The 14,272-nt window shown below is 48.0% G+C and overlaps 5 protein-coding genes across 5 annotated transcripts; 2 read left to right on the top strand and 3 right to left on the bottom strand.

The window, feature by feature from the left end:
* Positions 1 to 1,123: 1,123 nt before the first annotated feature.
* On the top strand, positions 1,124 to 1,790 carry HOO65_030480 (uncharacterized protein; the record flags this gene model as incomplete). Its single annotated transcript, XM_071002398.1, has 2 exons — positions 1,124 to 1,526; positions 1,663 to 1,790. The coding sequence occupies 2 exons, from the start codon at positions 1,124 to 1,126 to the stop codon at positions 1,788 to 1,790; spliced, it is 531 nt and encodes a 176-aa protein (XP_070860159.1).
* Positions 1,791 to 2,515: 725 nt separating this feature from the next.
* Positions 2,516 to 4,240, bottom strand: HOO65_030481 (major facilitator superfamily transporter; the record flags this gene model as incomplete). Its single annotated transcript, XM_071002088.1, has 3 exons — positions 2,516 to 3,411; positions 3,491 to 3,621; positions 3,693 to 4,240. The coding sequence occupies 3 exons, from the start codon at positions 4,238 to 4,240 to the stop codon at positions 2,516 to 2,518; spliced, it is 1,575 nt and encodes a 524-aa protein (XP_070860160.1).
* A 4,801-nt stretch (positions 4,241 to 9,041) lies between these two features.
* HOO65_030482 (uncharacterized protein) lies at positions 9,042 to 9,640 on the bottom strand (the record flags this gene model as incomplete). Its single annotated transcript, XM_071002410.1, has 2 exons — positions 9,042 to 9,269; positions 9,401 to 9,640. The coding sequence occupies 2 exons, from the start codon at positions 9,638 to 9,640 to the stop codon at positions 9,042 to 9,044; spliced, it is 468 nt and encodes a 155-aa protein (XP_070860161.1).
* Positions 9,641 to 10,300: 660 nt separating this feature from the next.
* On the bottom strand, positions 10,301 to 11,261 carry HOO65_030483 (ER lumen protein retaining receptor; the record flags this gene model as incomplete). Its single annotated transcript, XM_071002319.1, has 2 exons — positions 10,301 to 11,053; positions 11,124 to 11,261. 2 exons carry the CDS (start codon positions 11,259 to 11,261, stop codon positions 10,301 to 10,303), a joined length of 891 nt encoding a protein of 296 aa, XP_070860162.1.
* A 1,186-nt stretch (positions 11,262 to 12,447) lies between these two features.
* Positions 12,448 to 14,189, top strand: HOO65_030484 (mannosylphosphorylation protein; the record flags this gene model as incomplete). Its single annotated transcript, XM_071002087.1, has 6 exons — positions 12,448 to 12,512; positions 13,086 to 13,246; positions 13,314 to 13,323; positions 13,383 to 13,551; positions 13,614 to 14,047; positions 14,120 to 14,189. The coding sequence occupies 6 exons, from the start codon at positions 12,448 to 12,450 to the stop codon at positions 14,187 to 14,189; spliced, it is 909 nt and encodes a 302-aa protein (XP_070860163.1).
* Positions 14,190 to 14,272: the final 83 nt, after the last annotated feature.

Raw genomic sequence — 14,272 nt, forward strand, 5'->3', positions numbered from 1 at the left:
TTGATGGAACAAAGCTCAGTATGCACCGTATGTCACCAATCAGAACTGACAAGTTAGAGAGTGAGGAGTAGAGATTGCACTATTAGATCTTGACGAGCCATTCAGTCAATGATATACGTGCATGCTTGACCAAGCTGAGCTATTTTCGACTATGCTACATCTGCGTATAGCCCGGGATATATGATTACTAAAGCACGAAGTTATAAAAGCAACCCCATACTCTTGCCATTCAAGCTGATGAGGTGGAATGAGCACGGGTCTTTTGCAGGCCTTATAACTACATAGACCAAGAGCCAGTATTATTTTACCGCTATATGGGGGGTAGAAGGCAAGGTCGGACTCATGAAAGCAGAATTTACTACACATACTTATGGTTAGTAATAGTAATAACAGTAGTAACGATGTTAACAGCGGCCACGGTGGATGTGGTGGTAATAGCACCCGTTGAGCAGAGATATACGAGAGTAGGGATATTAAGAATTGACGCTACGACCTTATAAAAAGCAAGCTTACACAAAGGGAAATAGAGCAAAACGTAGTAGATGAGGGAAGATTTTTGTTGCAGGGATTATGGATGCCGGGATGGCTGAGTTGAGATGTGACACACCCCTCATAGAATGCGTCCTGTTCCCTATGTTTGGGCCTTTACAGAGGGGGGGAATAGAGGGTATAGTGATTAGGCTAAACACATTCTGATGCCTAGGTGAATATCAGAAAAATACTAGAGGCATCCGGTATTAAGGCTGAGTTTTTGGAAATGCTGACATCTTATATGCTTGACTAACGCGAAAAGCCATTCCTATGATGATGGAAGTTTTCACTACGAAATTCTAGTGGGATTGGTAAATAATGCTTGTAGATATATACTTGTTAAGTGTGGCTGGCATTTTCATCTGTGGCTGTGTGGCGCCAGCACTGTTGGGGTAGTCGTGAAAAGCGGGAAGGAAGGAGCCATTGTCCTATTTCATACCGGCCTGCCCACTCCGTTGGTGATAGTTGAGTGCTACTTAGCAAATCAATCTTGTTCAGCCACCCACTCAGCCACATACTCACTCAGCCACATCTCCTCATATCATTCGCGTCTCCTTCGCCCGACTTGCTGTATAGTCCTCAGATAGACACAATGAGCAGCCTCTTTCCCCGTTGGGCTCCTGCTATTCGGCGCATGTATGCTACGGGGTCACAGATGCCTCTGCCGCAAACACAGCTACAATCACAACCCAAAGTAACTCGCGATGGGCCAGTGTCGAAGGACAGCGTGGTACTAGAGTACAAGCCACGCAGTGCCGCATCTACTGCATCTACTCAAGCTACAGCCCGAAAACCAGCAGAGGCACCTCACAAGACTACAGACTCACTGAAGCGCCATACCACGGCTGTCGCCGTCATTGAAAAAAGCATTCCATACTCGCAGCAGCCTCTCGAAGTGCAAAAGCGCATGTACAAGAAGGCGGCGGGCAAATGGACTCGAGGCATGATTTCGCTACCTATCTTAATTATGTCGTCATATTGGCTGTTTGATCGATGTGAGTACTTTCCAAAAAATAAATGATTTTCATCTTGTATCCTTCTATTTCTTCTTGATCCTCCCTTTATCTACGTACTTTGTTGGTCTTCATTAATGCTTTTCTGTCCATGTCGTAACTGACCTTCTCTTTCTAGTGGTCCTGGGAAACGAAAAGAAGGAGTTTCCCGAGAGTTGGAGGAACCCTCCTGTGCCTAAGGCAGATACCGATATTGAGACACAGGTGTCTGACGCTGATATCAGTGCAAAAACAGTGTCAGGATAGAATCAGCCAGTATATGACATTCTTCCAAAAACCTTGGTTGTGCTTATATTTTCATGTTCCCGTGTTACCGGCTCTATAGATTCTGTCCAGTGCTTTCAATCAAGCAATCTGTCTTCTATCTCTCTCATTTCTCTGTTACCTCGTGTAACTAAGACTGTGATGGAACCCGCTCTTACTAAATAGCCGTTCGACGTTTATCTCGTGTAGAAGCAACAAGCCCTTAAGTGATACGACCGAGGACTCCGAGTTAGAGTTCGTGCCTGTCTCAAATTATTTCAGGAAAATATCTAAATCACTAGATTGCAGATTGAAGCGCCATGTATATCATGACTTGCAATCAAATTCACCAATATTCCTCTCCCTAGTGGTCAGTAGAAAATCCCTTGGACTTCGCACGCGTTACTCAGAGATCACCTAGGTCTCTTTTCCTAGCATCACAATGCCACGAAGTGAAACGTTGATCTGATTTTCCTGTACTCATCTGCTCAAAGAACTTCTAAATCTTCCATAAATCGTCCCCTTCCCCCCAGTATAGCTGCCATGTAGCACATACGAACAGTGTGGTTCTTATATAGTCAGAGCACATGGTGACACCATCTCATTTAGATGAATAAACACATATAAATTAAGCAACTTGTTGATGCAAAGGTTCTTGTTAATTAAACACCTCATATATATCACTCATCACATTATCCAACTCTTCTCTTTACTTTGACCTATTTTTTTCAAGGCTTGACCTGTGTCATGCCTGTTGTCCCGTGGAGATGCGATTTCGGCGTGGAGATTCTCTCCTCCTGCATACCCGCGCCCTTCTCCTCGTCAGAGAACTGCAAATCCTTTTCCTTAGCAATACCGGCATCTTCAGTGACGCCGGCAACAGCATGCTCAAAGGCACGACCTTTCTTTTCGGGGCCAAAGATGGTGGTGATTGCCAGACCAATGGCGATTATTGCCGTGGCAATGCCCATGGTTGGCCCGTAAGCCTCGACGCGGTCACCGCTAGGTGCGCGGACAAAGTTGCTCTCAGCGATAGCGTTGATAATTTGTGATGAGGGAGAAGAGATCATGTTTCCCAGCTGATAGGTCATACCCGAAAAACTGGAGCGGAAGGCTGGGGGCGACAGCTCACTGAGGTGAATGGGAACAACACCCCAAGCGCCCTGAACAAAGAACTGCAGGAAGAAACCGCCAACAGACAGGCCACGCTCAGTAGTAGGCAGAATCCAGGCAGGAATAAGAGCGCCAGCAGCCAGGGCCGAGCAAACAATAGCGCGGCGACGGCCAACAAACTGGGACAGATAGCCAATTATAGTTCCACCAACACAAGCACCAGTCTTCATAAGAATAGAGGCACGAGATGCGCCATCGTTGCTAAGTTCCTTCTGGGTCAACATGAAGGTAGTGTACGAATCCTGAGTGGTGTGCGAAAAGTAGTTGAACCAGGTCATTAGGATCACACAGTAGACGCACATACGCCACTCCTCGCGCAGCATCTTCTTAGTATCTCTCCAGAAGGCACCAGGGTCGCCAGCCTTGGCACTGCTGTTCTTCTTGGCCTCGATGAACTGCTGGGACTCGGGGAAACAAATGCGCAAAAGACCGACGCCAATAGACAAGCCAGCTAGAAAGAAAAAAAACCCAAGTTAGCAATAGGTTATAAAAGGAAGTATCATAGTCAGGTACAGGTTATGAATACGTACATCCAGCCCAAAAAATAGTCTTCCAAGTATCTGTTCCGGGACCAACAGAAAGATTGGCAATGGCAGCAAGAACGTAACCGAAAGAGTATCCCTGTTGCAAAATACCAGACATAAGACCACGGGAGACGGCACTAGACAAATGAGACGTTAGCAAGTAGTCTTTATTACAGACTAATCGGGGTTGTCTGAAGTGAGGACTTACGGGCAGTGCTCCAGCGACATTGACACAGCGTTTCCGTATACACCACCCATGAACAGACCAAAAAGACTGCGCACGGCAAGGAATTGACCAAAAGTCTTGCAGTAGATGGTAGCAATCTGCAGCAAACCGAGGATAATCATGTTACAAACCAGAGGCCATTTGCGACCCCATTTGTCACCAGGCAGGCCAAACAGAGCAGCACCGACACTGCGCAGCAACAACGTCAGTGTAATGGCCGTGGTGATATCAGTTTTGCTGCGCCCATAGTAATGACCCAGCTTAACAGTCTGAATACTTAGAGCGTGGAAATCAAAGGCGTCGGCAGTCCAAGCGGCAAAGCCAACAAAGAAGTTAATCCAAGCACGTAGGTCGAGTGCAGCGAAAAGTTTGAAGGGATTGGCAATAGGGTCAGGATCGTGCCACTCGCATTGAGTCTCGCCAGCCTCATTAGTCACGACAACGCGCTGCTTCCAAATAAAGAGGTCTCTAAAAGCCTGCTTAGCTGTAGGCAAAGTGCCCTTGGCAAGAGGGTCAGCTGGCTCAATCATTGTATGTAAAGAGAATAGAAGGAATGACAACAGGGACAAGAATAGGAAGAACAAGAGAAACAAAAGATGGGAGTGAAAACAGGAAGACCAATAGCGCGCTCAACACAGATTGACCAATGCAAACAAGCCTGATAGAGCAAAATGCGTAGGAAGCAAAAAGAAAACCGCCGAAGACGGAAGTAGAGTTTGTTTTCGAGTTTGTAGAAGGTCTAGAATGATGTGATCAACAGAAAATCAAAAAGCCCAGAGGAGGATCACTGTCTACCCTTATATACCTGACAGTTTTTGTAGTACGAACAAGGACGATCGACGGAAATGTACATCCCTAGCCAGCAAGTTAATGGATGTTGGCGTGTTTAGGCGCGATAGGTGCAAGAGGCCATTGGTCACAGGCAGCCAGCCACTATAGCACGGACAGACGACAAGTAAACGACTAGGCCATAGACGTGTTTGAATGACGTGAGATGAGTGGTTTTAGACCAAGTTTGCTGCATCTTTTTGGGTAGTTTGCGACTGAATTGCAGGTTGTTAGTGGGCGATGTGTGGTCTGTGTAGCGTGAAGCTAGCCGGAAGGGGGGCGTCAACGAATAAACGCCGGCAAATATGAGCCAAAGCGAGAAAACAAGCGGAGAAAAGAGGCGGAGAAAAGAAGCTTGAATCCGTGCACCCCTGCTTAGTGCTGTGCTTGCTTAGGAGGGAGAGGGGGGCAAAACGCGGGGTATCGTAAAGCTAGTGAGGCAGAGGCGAGAAATGAGAGATGATAGGAAAAAGCCAAGCCCAGCCATATATGGTATAGCGTCCCTGGTTAAGGATGTGATTGGAAAATAACAGAAATTGGGGTAAATGAAGCACCGGCACTCCAAGACACACCAAGCAGCCAAGCAAAGCCAAGTCAAGTCAAGCCTCCATAAGAAACTAAACAAGGACAGAAAAAGGAAAGAAAAAAAAAAGACGCCAAGACAGAAGACAGAAGACAGGAGGGATTCGCGCGTTTAGATTTGGAGTCAACCTGTGTACAATGCTATCTATATCTTGTATTGTTGCATCTATCGCGATGACAGTGATCGAGGCGCTAGTTTTGCTTGTTTTTTTTACTGACCAACAGCCCCCGCCCAAGTGAGCGGGTGAGAGAGCTATAGAGTCGTAGTGCAGATAAGTTCTGCCTATGGCCCTGTAATAAGTCCGTGGGGGGAAGAGCCTGATAAATTTTTGTAGGGTAGGCGGTCTAGCAAATCGGAGGTCTGTGATGGTCCGACAAAGGGCCATTCGCTGTTAGCCCAGTGGCCACATCTCTAATCTCCGTGCTTCCTGGCTAGCCCTCCCTCCCCATCCACCATTTCGTATCTAGTGGGTTTTGTTGATAACTAATGTCTCGCCGAGTGCTGGGGGGACGGAGGAGGGAGGGGGGCTGCTGGTTATTTACCAAAGACACGCCGACGTGCTTTCTGCGATGTGACGTTGACCGCAACGGAGGTTGCATGCCAAGCGGAGTGTTTGTGTGCATATCGATTGAGTTCTGCATGAAGTTCATGATTGAGTATATTTTTCGTGTACCTCTTTATCTATGCACACGCATCTCCGCGATCGCGATGCGATGCTTGGGGCTCATTTTGGCATTGTCATCTTGACCAAACTGCGAACTTGACTTCATTTTTTCTTTTTCCATTTCAACACACAAATCTGAATTCTCTTTGCGTAATTACCTGTTTCAATTTTCCTGTTTTTCAACCTCAACCCTCAAAAGTGGACCTTTCACAAAGACCCATGCCCTACTCCTGACAAACAAGATAACAAAAGCGACCCTGTATGTCTCTAGATTATTGGCCGGGTAAGATTCCTTCCCTTATCCTTTATGTGCACAAGTACTCCGCTTTTGTCCCCCCCCCCCCGATTCTGCTTCATCGCCGTTCTATGGCCTCTTATCTTGCAGCTGTCGTCATCGTCCGCTCTTACTAGGGGGTTTCTCTGCCTTCTTCAAGTTCTTCTTCATCATTTCAAGTGTGCGCGAGCTTTGCCTGTATGAGGTAACGTATTAATGCATGAAGGAAGGCCTTGCCGTCCTAATTAGGAAAAGCACCTTCACACACCCATAGTATTACTTACTTACATACACTTACACATGTCAGGTCCTCTCTTGGCTCTCTTGGCGTTTCCTCGTCAACGTTTATTTCCAAGAATTGTTTCTCTTTTGCTTCTCCAACTCTAAAGCTTGCTTCCCAAAATGAGTCTTGGCTATATTATTGTCTTGGCTATGTGTCTACCCCTAAATTAGCCTCTCTGTCTTCTCGACCAGCAGACGAACGCTGCATCGTCGGCCCCCCGCTTAAGTGTGTCACAGGATAACTTTCCAGAAACTTATATATTTGGCTTTAAGCGCGAGCCATGCTCGAGGACCTTTTGGCAAAGTCTGCATGCATGGCCTTGCTGACTAAACGCCATGCATGTACGCAGACATCCAGAATATACTAGGGAAATCCTACTGTCGGCTCGGCTGACTCTCCTTCCGTTGTCCCTGTCTCTGCCTCTAACTCTGACTGTCTCTGTCTCTGTCTCTGCCTCCCGCTTTCCCTGTCGGGCTGTCTTCGGCCCATTACTGTAAAGAAAGCTTGGTTTGAGATAACCATCTGGTGGAACACTCCATACGAGCTTCTCTACCTTCTTTGCACCCTTGCCGCCCATGGTGTTTTCCTTCATCTGTATAGTCTCTTTGCCAATCACACGCTTGAAACGCGCCCCCCTAAACTCCGCACCCACGTCTACGTGTTTGCCTGGGTATGTGCGTTCGTGTGCTGTACATGTATAGCCCCTCGAACATCACTATCACTGTACCAAGTATTGTGTACTGCCTCTCTCCGTCTTAGCATGTTTCCTTTTGTCTGTATAGCCTCGCCTTATGAGAGTTAACTATGGTTATATAGCCTTTGCTTCGGGGCCCATCTCAGGCCCTCTCTCAATGCCCTCGCCCAAGCCATCTCAGGCCTTCTCGAGCCATCCTCTCAGACCCGTCTCAGGCTCAACCCTCTCTCCATCTGTGGCAACAACAGGACTAGACCCTGTACATCCCTGTCTATATTGACTCCCTGTCGTCTACCGTTTTTGTTTACCGCTCACTCCCTCCTCTGTCCTGCCCCATCCTAGTACACTGTGCTGTCCTTTTCTCCCCCGCAAATACGCCAAAGTCGGCGCTCGAGCTTGTTTTCCCGGGGAACTCTCCCTTGTCTCGTTTGCCAATTATCCTCGCCCAACTCTGCCTTCTGCCTTTCCTTCCCTATCCTTTTCTTGTTTCTCCTTGTTCTTGCTATTTTATCATCCTCTAATCTGCTAAGAAACGCGAATTGGTCCCAGCTTTGCTTACTGCCTGATGTTCTCACTCGCAGGCTGGCCGATGCTTTGATTGCCTTGTCTGTTCGAAATACTTGATTTGTCTTTCCCGTCGGCACTCATTTCCGGAAAGAAGGCTCTTTTTTAGCCTATTAGACTAGTAATATTACCCGATGGCTACGAATCACACGTCGTAGGCTTTTATTCCTTTTGGCGTGTATTTTCCTGCAGATTTGTCTCTTTTTACTCTAGGCTATACTCTCCAGAGACTTGACCCTTGGGTTTGGTATCCTATCTCCAACATCTTTCTTCCCTGTCACTCTCCTTAAAATCCCCCATACTATTGCAATCCCTCTGTCGCCATCATCCTCTACCCCATTCCCCATACTATTGCGATCCTCATAACTACGACCACTGTTACTACGCGCCAGCCTTGCATCTTCTCTTCCCCAACCTGGCTCGTTAGATTGCATCTTTTTCGGTCAGGTCCGGATCAGCTTAGACCAGGTCGCTTTACACCATGCCCTACCATGGCATGTCAAGTTCTCCAACATTACAAACGTCCTTGACATATCTCCAAAAAGAAAAGAAAAATGAGCACCAAATACAGTCCAGCCTTCTTTCTCACCTTCCATGTCCAAAAGTAGAAACTCCGGGACTGTCAAACCCTAGCTAGCTTCGAGGATGAGAACAATGACAAATGAACCATGCCCTGTCGTATCACATCGTAATAGCATACATGATCCAAGACCGGCAGAAAGAGCCCTTGCTATTCGGACAGAACCGGGTGCTGGCTTTTACTAAATTTCGTGGGATGCTTAACTACTAGTAGATCGAGTCGGGGGAAGAGCAAGACGGGGATGCGCCAGAAGAAGAGAGGCGAGAGGAATCCAATGCTACGCAGCCCGGGGATATCCCCTCGCTCGCCCTTACCCATCTCTCTTTTTCCTAGACGAGTAAATCACGCCACGTAGCCGGTTGTGTGGCCACACACCACGTACTCCAACTCTGTAGCCAGCGGGTTCATGAACCATTGGTTATTTCCAGCGATTCGAGTAGTAAAGAGCCGGTTACCCAAGCAGTCGAACGGTCGACGCAGGCTTGAGGAATTAAGAATCAAAATAAACGCATGTATATGCACATGTATGTATAATTGGCACTTGGCGTCTGGCATGTTTGCTTACACTTGTGCATTTATATCCACGCCGTGGCGTAAAAGTCGGTTAGCCGGTTTGTTTTCTTCCACCCGTGAGTGTATATGCCGGCCGGCTAAAACAAACTTGATCTATTGGCATCATTTGCGCCCTTTCGTCCAGACCTCGCTGTTTGAGTGTACGATTTGTCCCCGTGCTAGAGCTCTCGTTTCATCTCCCATTCTCCATTCTTGAACTTTAGGCTTGACAGTAACTCTGAAAACATCCCCTCATCCTGTTCCTCCCTCTCCCCTCCCTACACCCGCCTCATCACCTAGCACCTTCCTCTACCGTTCCTTCATCGGGCTTCGGCTCCGACTCCGCTGGCGGCCGCGATTCGGCCCACCGCGGGGCCCGCCGTTTGAGGTTGCAGTGCCGGATACCTTGATGCCGGGCGGTGGACGCACAAAGGCGAAGTCAACGTTAATGGTTTGGTCGAGCATTTTCTCCTTGTGCATGCTGTCAATGGCTTGGCGGGCTTCATCAAGAGTGGCGTATTCAATCAGTGCATAGCCCTAGTAAGTAGATGAGTGGTATTAGCAACTTTGATCCATTTTTTTGTTTAGAGAACTTATTCCCTTCCCCTTTCCCTGACTATCATTCTCTCTCCATTCTTTCCTCGCCCTCTGGCCAGTTTCAGACTCACCTTTGCGTACCCACTGCGCCGGTCCAGGTTCATGTGCATACTCTTGATCTCGCCAAACTCGCGGAATTGGTCCAGAAGGCTCTCCTCATCCATTTCCTCGTGTAGGTTTGACACAGCGATGATCCACCCTTCAATCGAGCGCACAGCTGTGGCGCCCTCATGTGTCTTCATCTCCGAGCTGGCACCTGTAGCAACAGAGCTAGCCACAGGCGCAGTGTCAAGGTCCATAGTATCGGCCATTTGAGCCCGGTTCGATGTGGGGATGCGTATGTGTACTGTGGTGTGTATATGTATGTGTTATTCCGTTGTTTGCACAGCTTCCGCCTAAAGGCCTGTTGTTATTTTGCGCCAGCTTGCTTGCTTGATCGTTAACAGCTTAGGCGAGTTAGCTCAGGTCGTCTTATATTGATAATGCGCTTTATGTTCGATTCTCTAATTGACTGCCGGGTGTCGCTTTGATTAATGTTGTCTTTCCCTCAATTATAGTCGGTCTTTGGTCGTCAGTTATTCCTTGTCCACCATCTTAGTTGTCATCTGTCTCCTACTGAACAAAAAATTAGAACAAGGCTTTGCTTCCCCTAGCAAGGCTGAAAAAAGGCCTAGGACCAAGTTTTGCGGCAAGTTAGAATTCGGGTAAGGATTGGGCGACAGCCCCACTTACGATGACTAAACGTCATAGCTAACCAACCCCTATTGTCAACCCTAAGGCGCAATCAACTTATCGCGTCCATATCTGCTACATTCACAGCTCTTAGTCTTAGTCCTAGTTAGGGTAAGTTAAAAAATGCAGACTGCCATTCAATGCACATACTATACAAATAACACCTTCAACTTCTGTGTCGAAATATACCATCGCTTCCACAGAATCTATTTGACAATCGCATGTCCCCTCTCCAAGATCTAATCCCTCCACTCATCGTTTCTAACTCCTGCGCCACTACCACCAGTCAAAGGCTTCTTCGCTGCGGCTGGCGATGTGTCATCATCGCTCTCCTCATCCGACGAGGCATCGCGACCTAGTCCATTGCTCGTTCCCTCGTTGTCACTATCGTCGTCGAGAGCAAGTGCCAGCTCATCAGGATCCTTCATCTTGGCGTCTGGGTCAACGTTACGGCTCAGGTGATCGCGGGTGCTGCCCTCGGCCTGTGCTAGAGTGTCATCGTCAGCGCTGATGGAGATGCCTCTAGAGCCCCACTTGGCGCGCGAAGCTGATGCTGACTGGCTGTGGCTGCCAGCATTTACACTCAAGTCGCCATTGCGGCGCAAGGAGCGTGGGTTCTCCTCATCATTGTGAGCCAGAGGCTCGATATTGTGGCCAAAAAGACGGTTGATGATCCAGCCACGGTCCATGTCTTCAGAATCAATAATGGAGCCGTTGCGGAGCTTGACGCGCTGGCGGCTATAGTAGACGTAGAAGAAGTCGGCGTACAAAACGGTTTGAACAATGCCGAAGAAGACAGACACGTGGTTGAGCGGGTAGTCGTCCTTGTCTAGACTGCGGACACACCAGTTGAGCACGTACAGGGCACGGTATGCGCCCAGGGCAAGGAGATAAAATGAGTTGATAACAGTGGGGATACTGGTCTGGCGCAGCAGGAGCAACTGCGGCAGAATACACACTGACTCGAGAATGAGAGAAAAGTCGTACAGAGACTAGAGAAAAGAACAAATGGAGGTCAGCTAGGATCAATATGGAAGAGGTCAAGAGTCTGTCTGATCTTACGGTGATAAAGAAATGCCCACTAGGGTGGTTGCTGAACCAATAGACAAATGGTGTCAAACCTAGCGAGCCGACAAAGATGATGCCGCCAAGCTTCCAAGATAGTTCCAGCTCGCGGGTGCGGGGAAAGTGAAACTGCATGATGGCAACGATGTATAACGACGAAAAAATGTAGAATATTTTGAAGATAGTGTTCCATAGATATGTTTCTTGGAAAAGATCGGTGTATCGCGTGAGGAAGACGAGGGCATAGAAGATCTGGCTGATGAGGGAGACGCCTGCATGAGGTGAGTAAATTTGTTAGCACGGCATTTTCAGGCAGAAGATGGGAAACTAAGAAGGCGATGAGAGAGAGGACAAACCTTCAGCGCTGGCATTTCTGTGAATGGCCGTTATCAGGATGCATTTTGAAGAGGCATGTGAGATGTCGCCAAGTATTCGAAAGAGCTATTAGGCGGGTTAGTGAGAGCAGAAGATAGAAGTAGGGAATAAAGGACGTGCATTGAAGACAGCCATGATGGCGGCTTGTGTATTTGGATGTGAAGTTTTGCGACGGAGGTGTCGGTATTTGGGGTTGTATCGAGAGATAAGCTTGTCGGTTGGTGTCGACAGCAAGTGACGAAGAGATGACGAAAGTCGGAAGACGGATGCTAGAGACGGGAGGCGAAAAAAGAAATCAGAGCCTTAAAGGTAAGGCGGGCAGAATAGATGACAGGTTATGTGGCAAGGAGTCTAACCAGCTATCTGACAATTTGACTGGTCTGCGATATTTTGCATCTGTAACAAGTAACACGTAAAGCAAATAAAGCAAATAATGAAAATAGGCCGAAGAGACAAGAGAAGAGAGGCAAAGAAAGGCAAAGACGAAAGCCAAGGCAAACAGTGAGCCACAAATACGTGCGCACAGACTTGGGGAGGAAAAAAAAGGTGAAGAGGCCAATTCTGGAACAGGACAAAACAAAAAGAAACGTGAATCAGACAAATCAGACCAGAAAAAAAGTCGAGTGAAGAGAAGAATCTGTGGTTGCTTTGCTTGATGACTTCAGAAACTCGCTCACACGACAGCCTAGCTGATATTAGAACAAAGCTTCCTCTAGGGTCTAGTATGGCTTAAGCAAATACCGCTCTGTTTGCGATCTCAATTACAAGCTTGCTCCATGACATAAGCGAAAAAGTGGAGAACTTCAATTTCACAGTGGGGGGCCTAAGGCGAAGACCTCCCAAAAATAGAGATAGGCTGGCTGCACCTGGTGCCAGACGATGGCAGGTGCTTGCAGCCATAGTCGGATCCTTGTGGCGAGCGTGTGGCTGCAGGTTGTGGCACAATATGCAAATACTGCGTCGTAGGGGAGCGGAGCGCATGAGCCTCGATGACGATGATTACCAGAATACGTAAGTTTGGTTTGGGATTCCAGACAGAAATTGTTCCTAGAGCAAATTCTTGGGTATCCCTCCTTGGCTGCACTAGGCGCTGAGCACTGTACAACTTACTCTGTTTGGCTTTTTCCCGACTTTGTTTACTCACCTGATGACGCGGCCTTTCTCTGCTGTATATGCGCCCCCTACCACCCTATGAACTAGCAAACAAACTTCCTGAGGCTCTTGTGCACAGCCAGACCCCTAAAAAGATATCGAAAGAGAAAGGATGGTCCAGGTCTACGTACGCGGCAAGCCTTTGTGGGGCTCTTTTGTTAGCCATAGGGACAAGAGAAGCAGGGGTGAAGAGCCTAGCCAACATCAAGCCTCCATGTCACGCACTTTGACAGGAACTTGTTTCGGAAACGAAATGGCCGCGTGTGGCTAACGTAGTTGGGCTGCAAGCTTGCATGTATATAGAGACGACAGTGCCACCTTTTATTCCAATACCCATCGTGAGTTCTGTGTCTAACACACCCTCTTTGTAATATACATAACCAGTGCACCTAATAGTATCGAACAATATCTCATTCTATACTGTCCTCTTAGTTCTGCTCCTCCCCTCTCTCCCGCCATGAAACCCACTTCGATCTTGACGTCGTCGCTATTGGCTGTTTCAGTCTCAGCTGCGGCGATCACAAACACCATCCCGCCTCGCCAAGATTCTCAGCAATCACTTTCAAGTATCAGCGCAGAGCACGAGTACTTTAGTAAGTAGCCACAACCACAACCATAGAGACTTGTGTAACACCCCGCTCAGCTACTAACAACTATTAGAACAAGCGTCGTATGTGTCAGCCACCTACTCCCGGCCTCTAGCCCTCTCCTAACCACCTTTCTCTCCAGGTTCAACCCGCAGTATGATCCCCGCTTTGCCTCTGAGCCGCTGCCCTACGCCCAGCAAAAGGCAGCAATGCAAGTGCTCATTCAGACTTGCTTGTCAACTTTAGCTGATCTCGGAATCGAGGCATGGCTAATGCACAACACTCTTCTTGGGTGGTGGTGGGGCCAACATGTAAGTCTCCGACTCCCATCTCCCTTTGTCTCTCCCGTCTGACCCCCCTTCTCTCTGCACAGAACCTCCCCTGGACCGCCGAGGCCGACCTACAAATCGCCGCTCATAGTCTCTCATTTCTAGCGGCCTATTACAACATGACCATGTTCTTTTACAAGTACCCTGATGTGCCCGAGGGCCGTCATTTCCGCCTCGAAATCAACCCACACTTTGCCTCGACTATTGTCTCAACTGCCAATCACGTTGATGCACGGTGGATCGACTTACAAACCGGTCTATACATCGATCTTGCAGCTATCCGCTATGAGCGACCGAGTGCGCCTGGTGCAGCACCTATGCTCAGAGACAAGAGCGGCTTTCATTATGCCGACACCGATATCTTCCCACTGTGGGAGACGACCTTTGAAGGCGTCAATGCCATGATCCCACACAACTTCAAACGACTTCTAGTGGATGAGTTTGGAGTTTCTGCTCTAACAGATACGCGGGCCAATAGGTAAGTCACTCCCTGTCGTCTTGCACTCTCTGGGCGTTGTGATTTCTAACTCGGGTTTGCCCAAAACTATAGCCACTTCTTCCGAGAAGACACTATGACGTGGGAGCACGCACGTCCTGAAAATGAGTTTTTTGAATTGTAATGCCCATGGTTTTCTTGTTCTTTGTTTTCCTGTGTTTCTTCGTTTCAAGCCTGTTTGTCTATTATCCTATTGCATATTATGTT

The sequence above is a fragment of the Ceratocystis lukuohia genome, assembly GCF_044167205.1.
Source record: "Ceratocystis lukuohia strain C4212 chromosome Unknown Supercontig3_pilon, whole genome shotgun sequence".
Lineage (NCBI taxonomy): Eukaryota > Fungi > Ascomycota > Sordariomycetes > Microascales > Ceratocystidaceae > Ceratocystis > Ceratocystis lukuohia.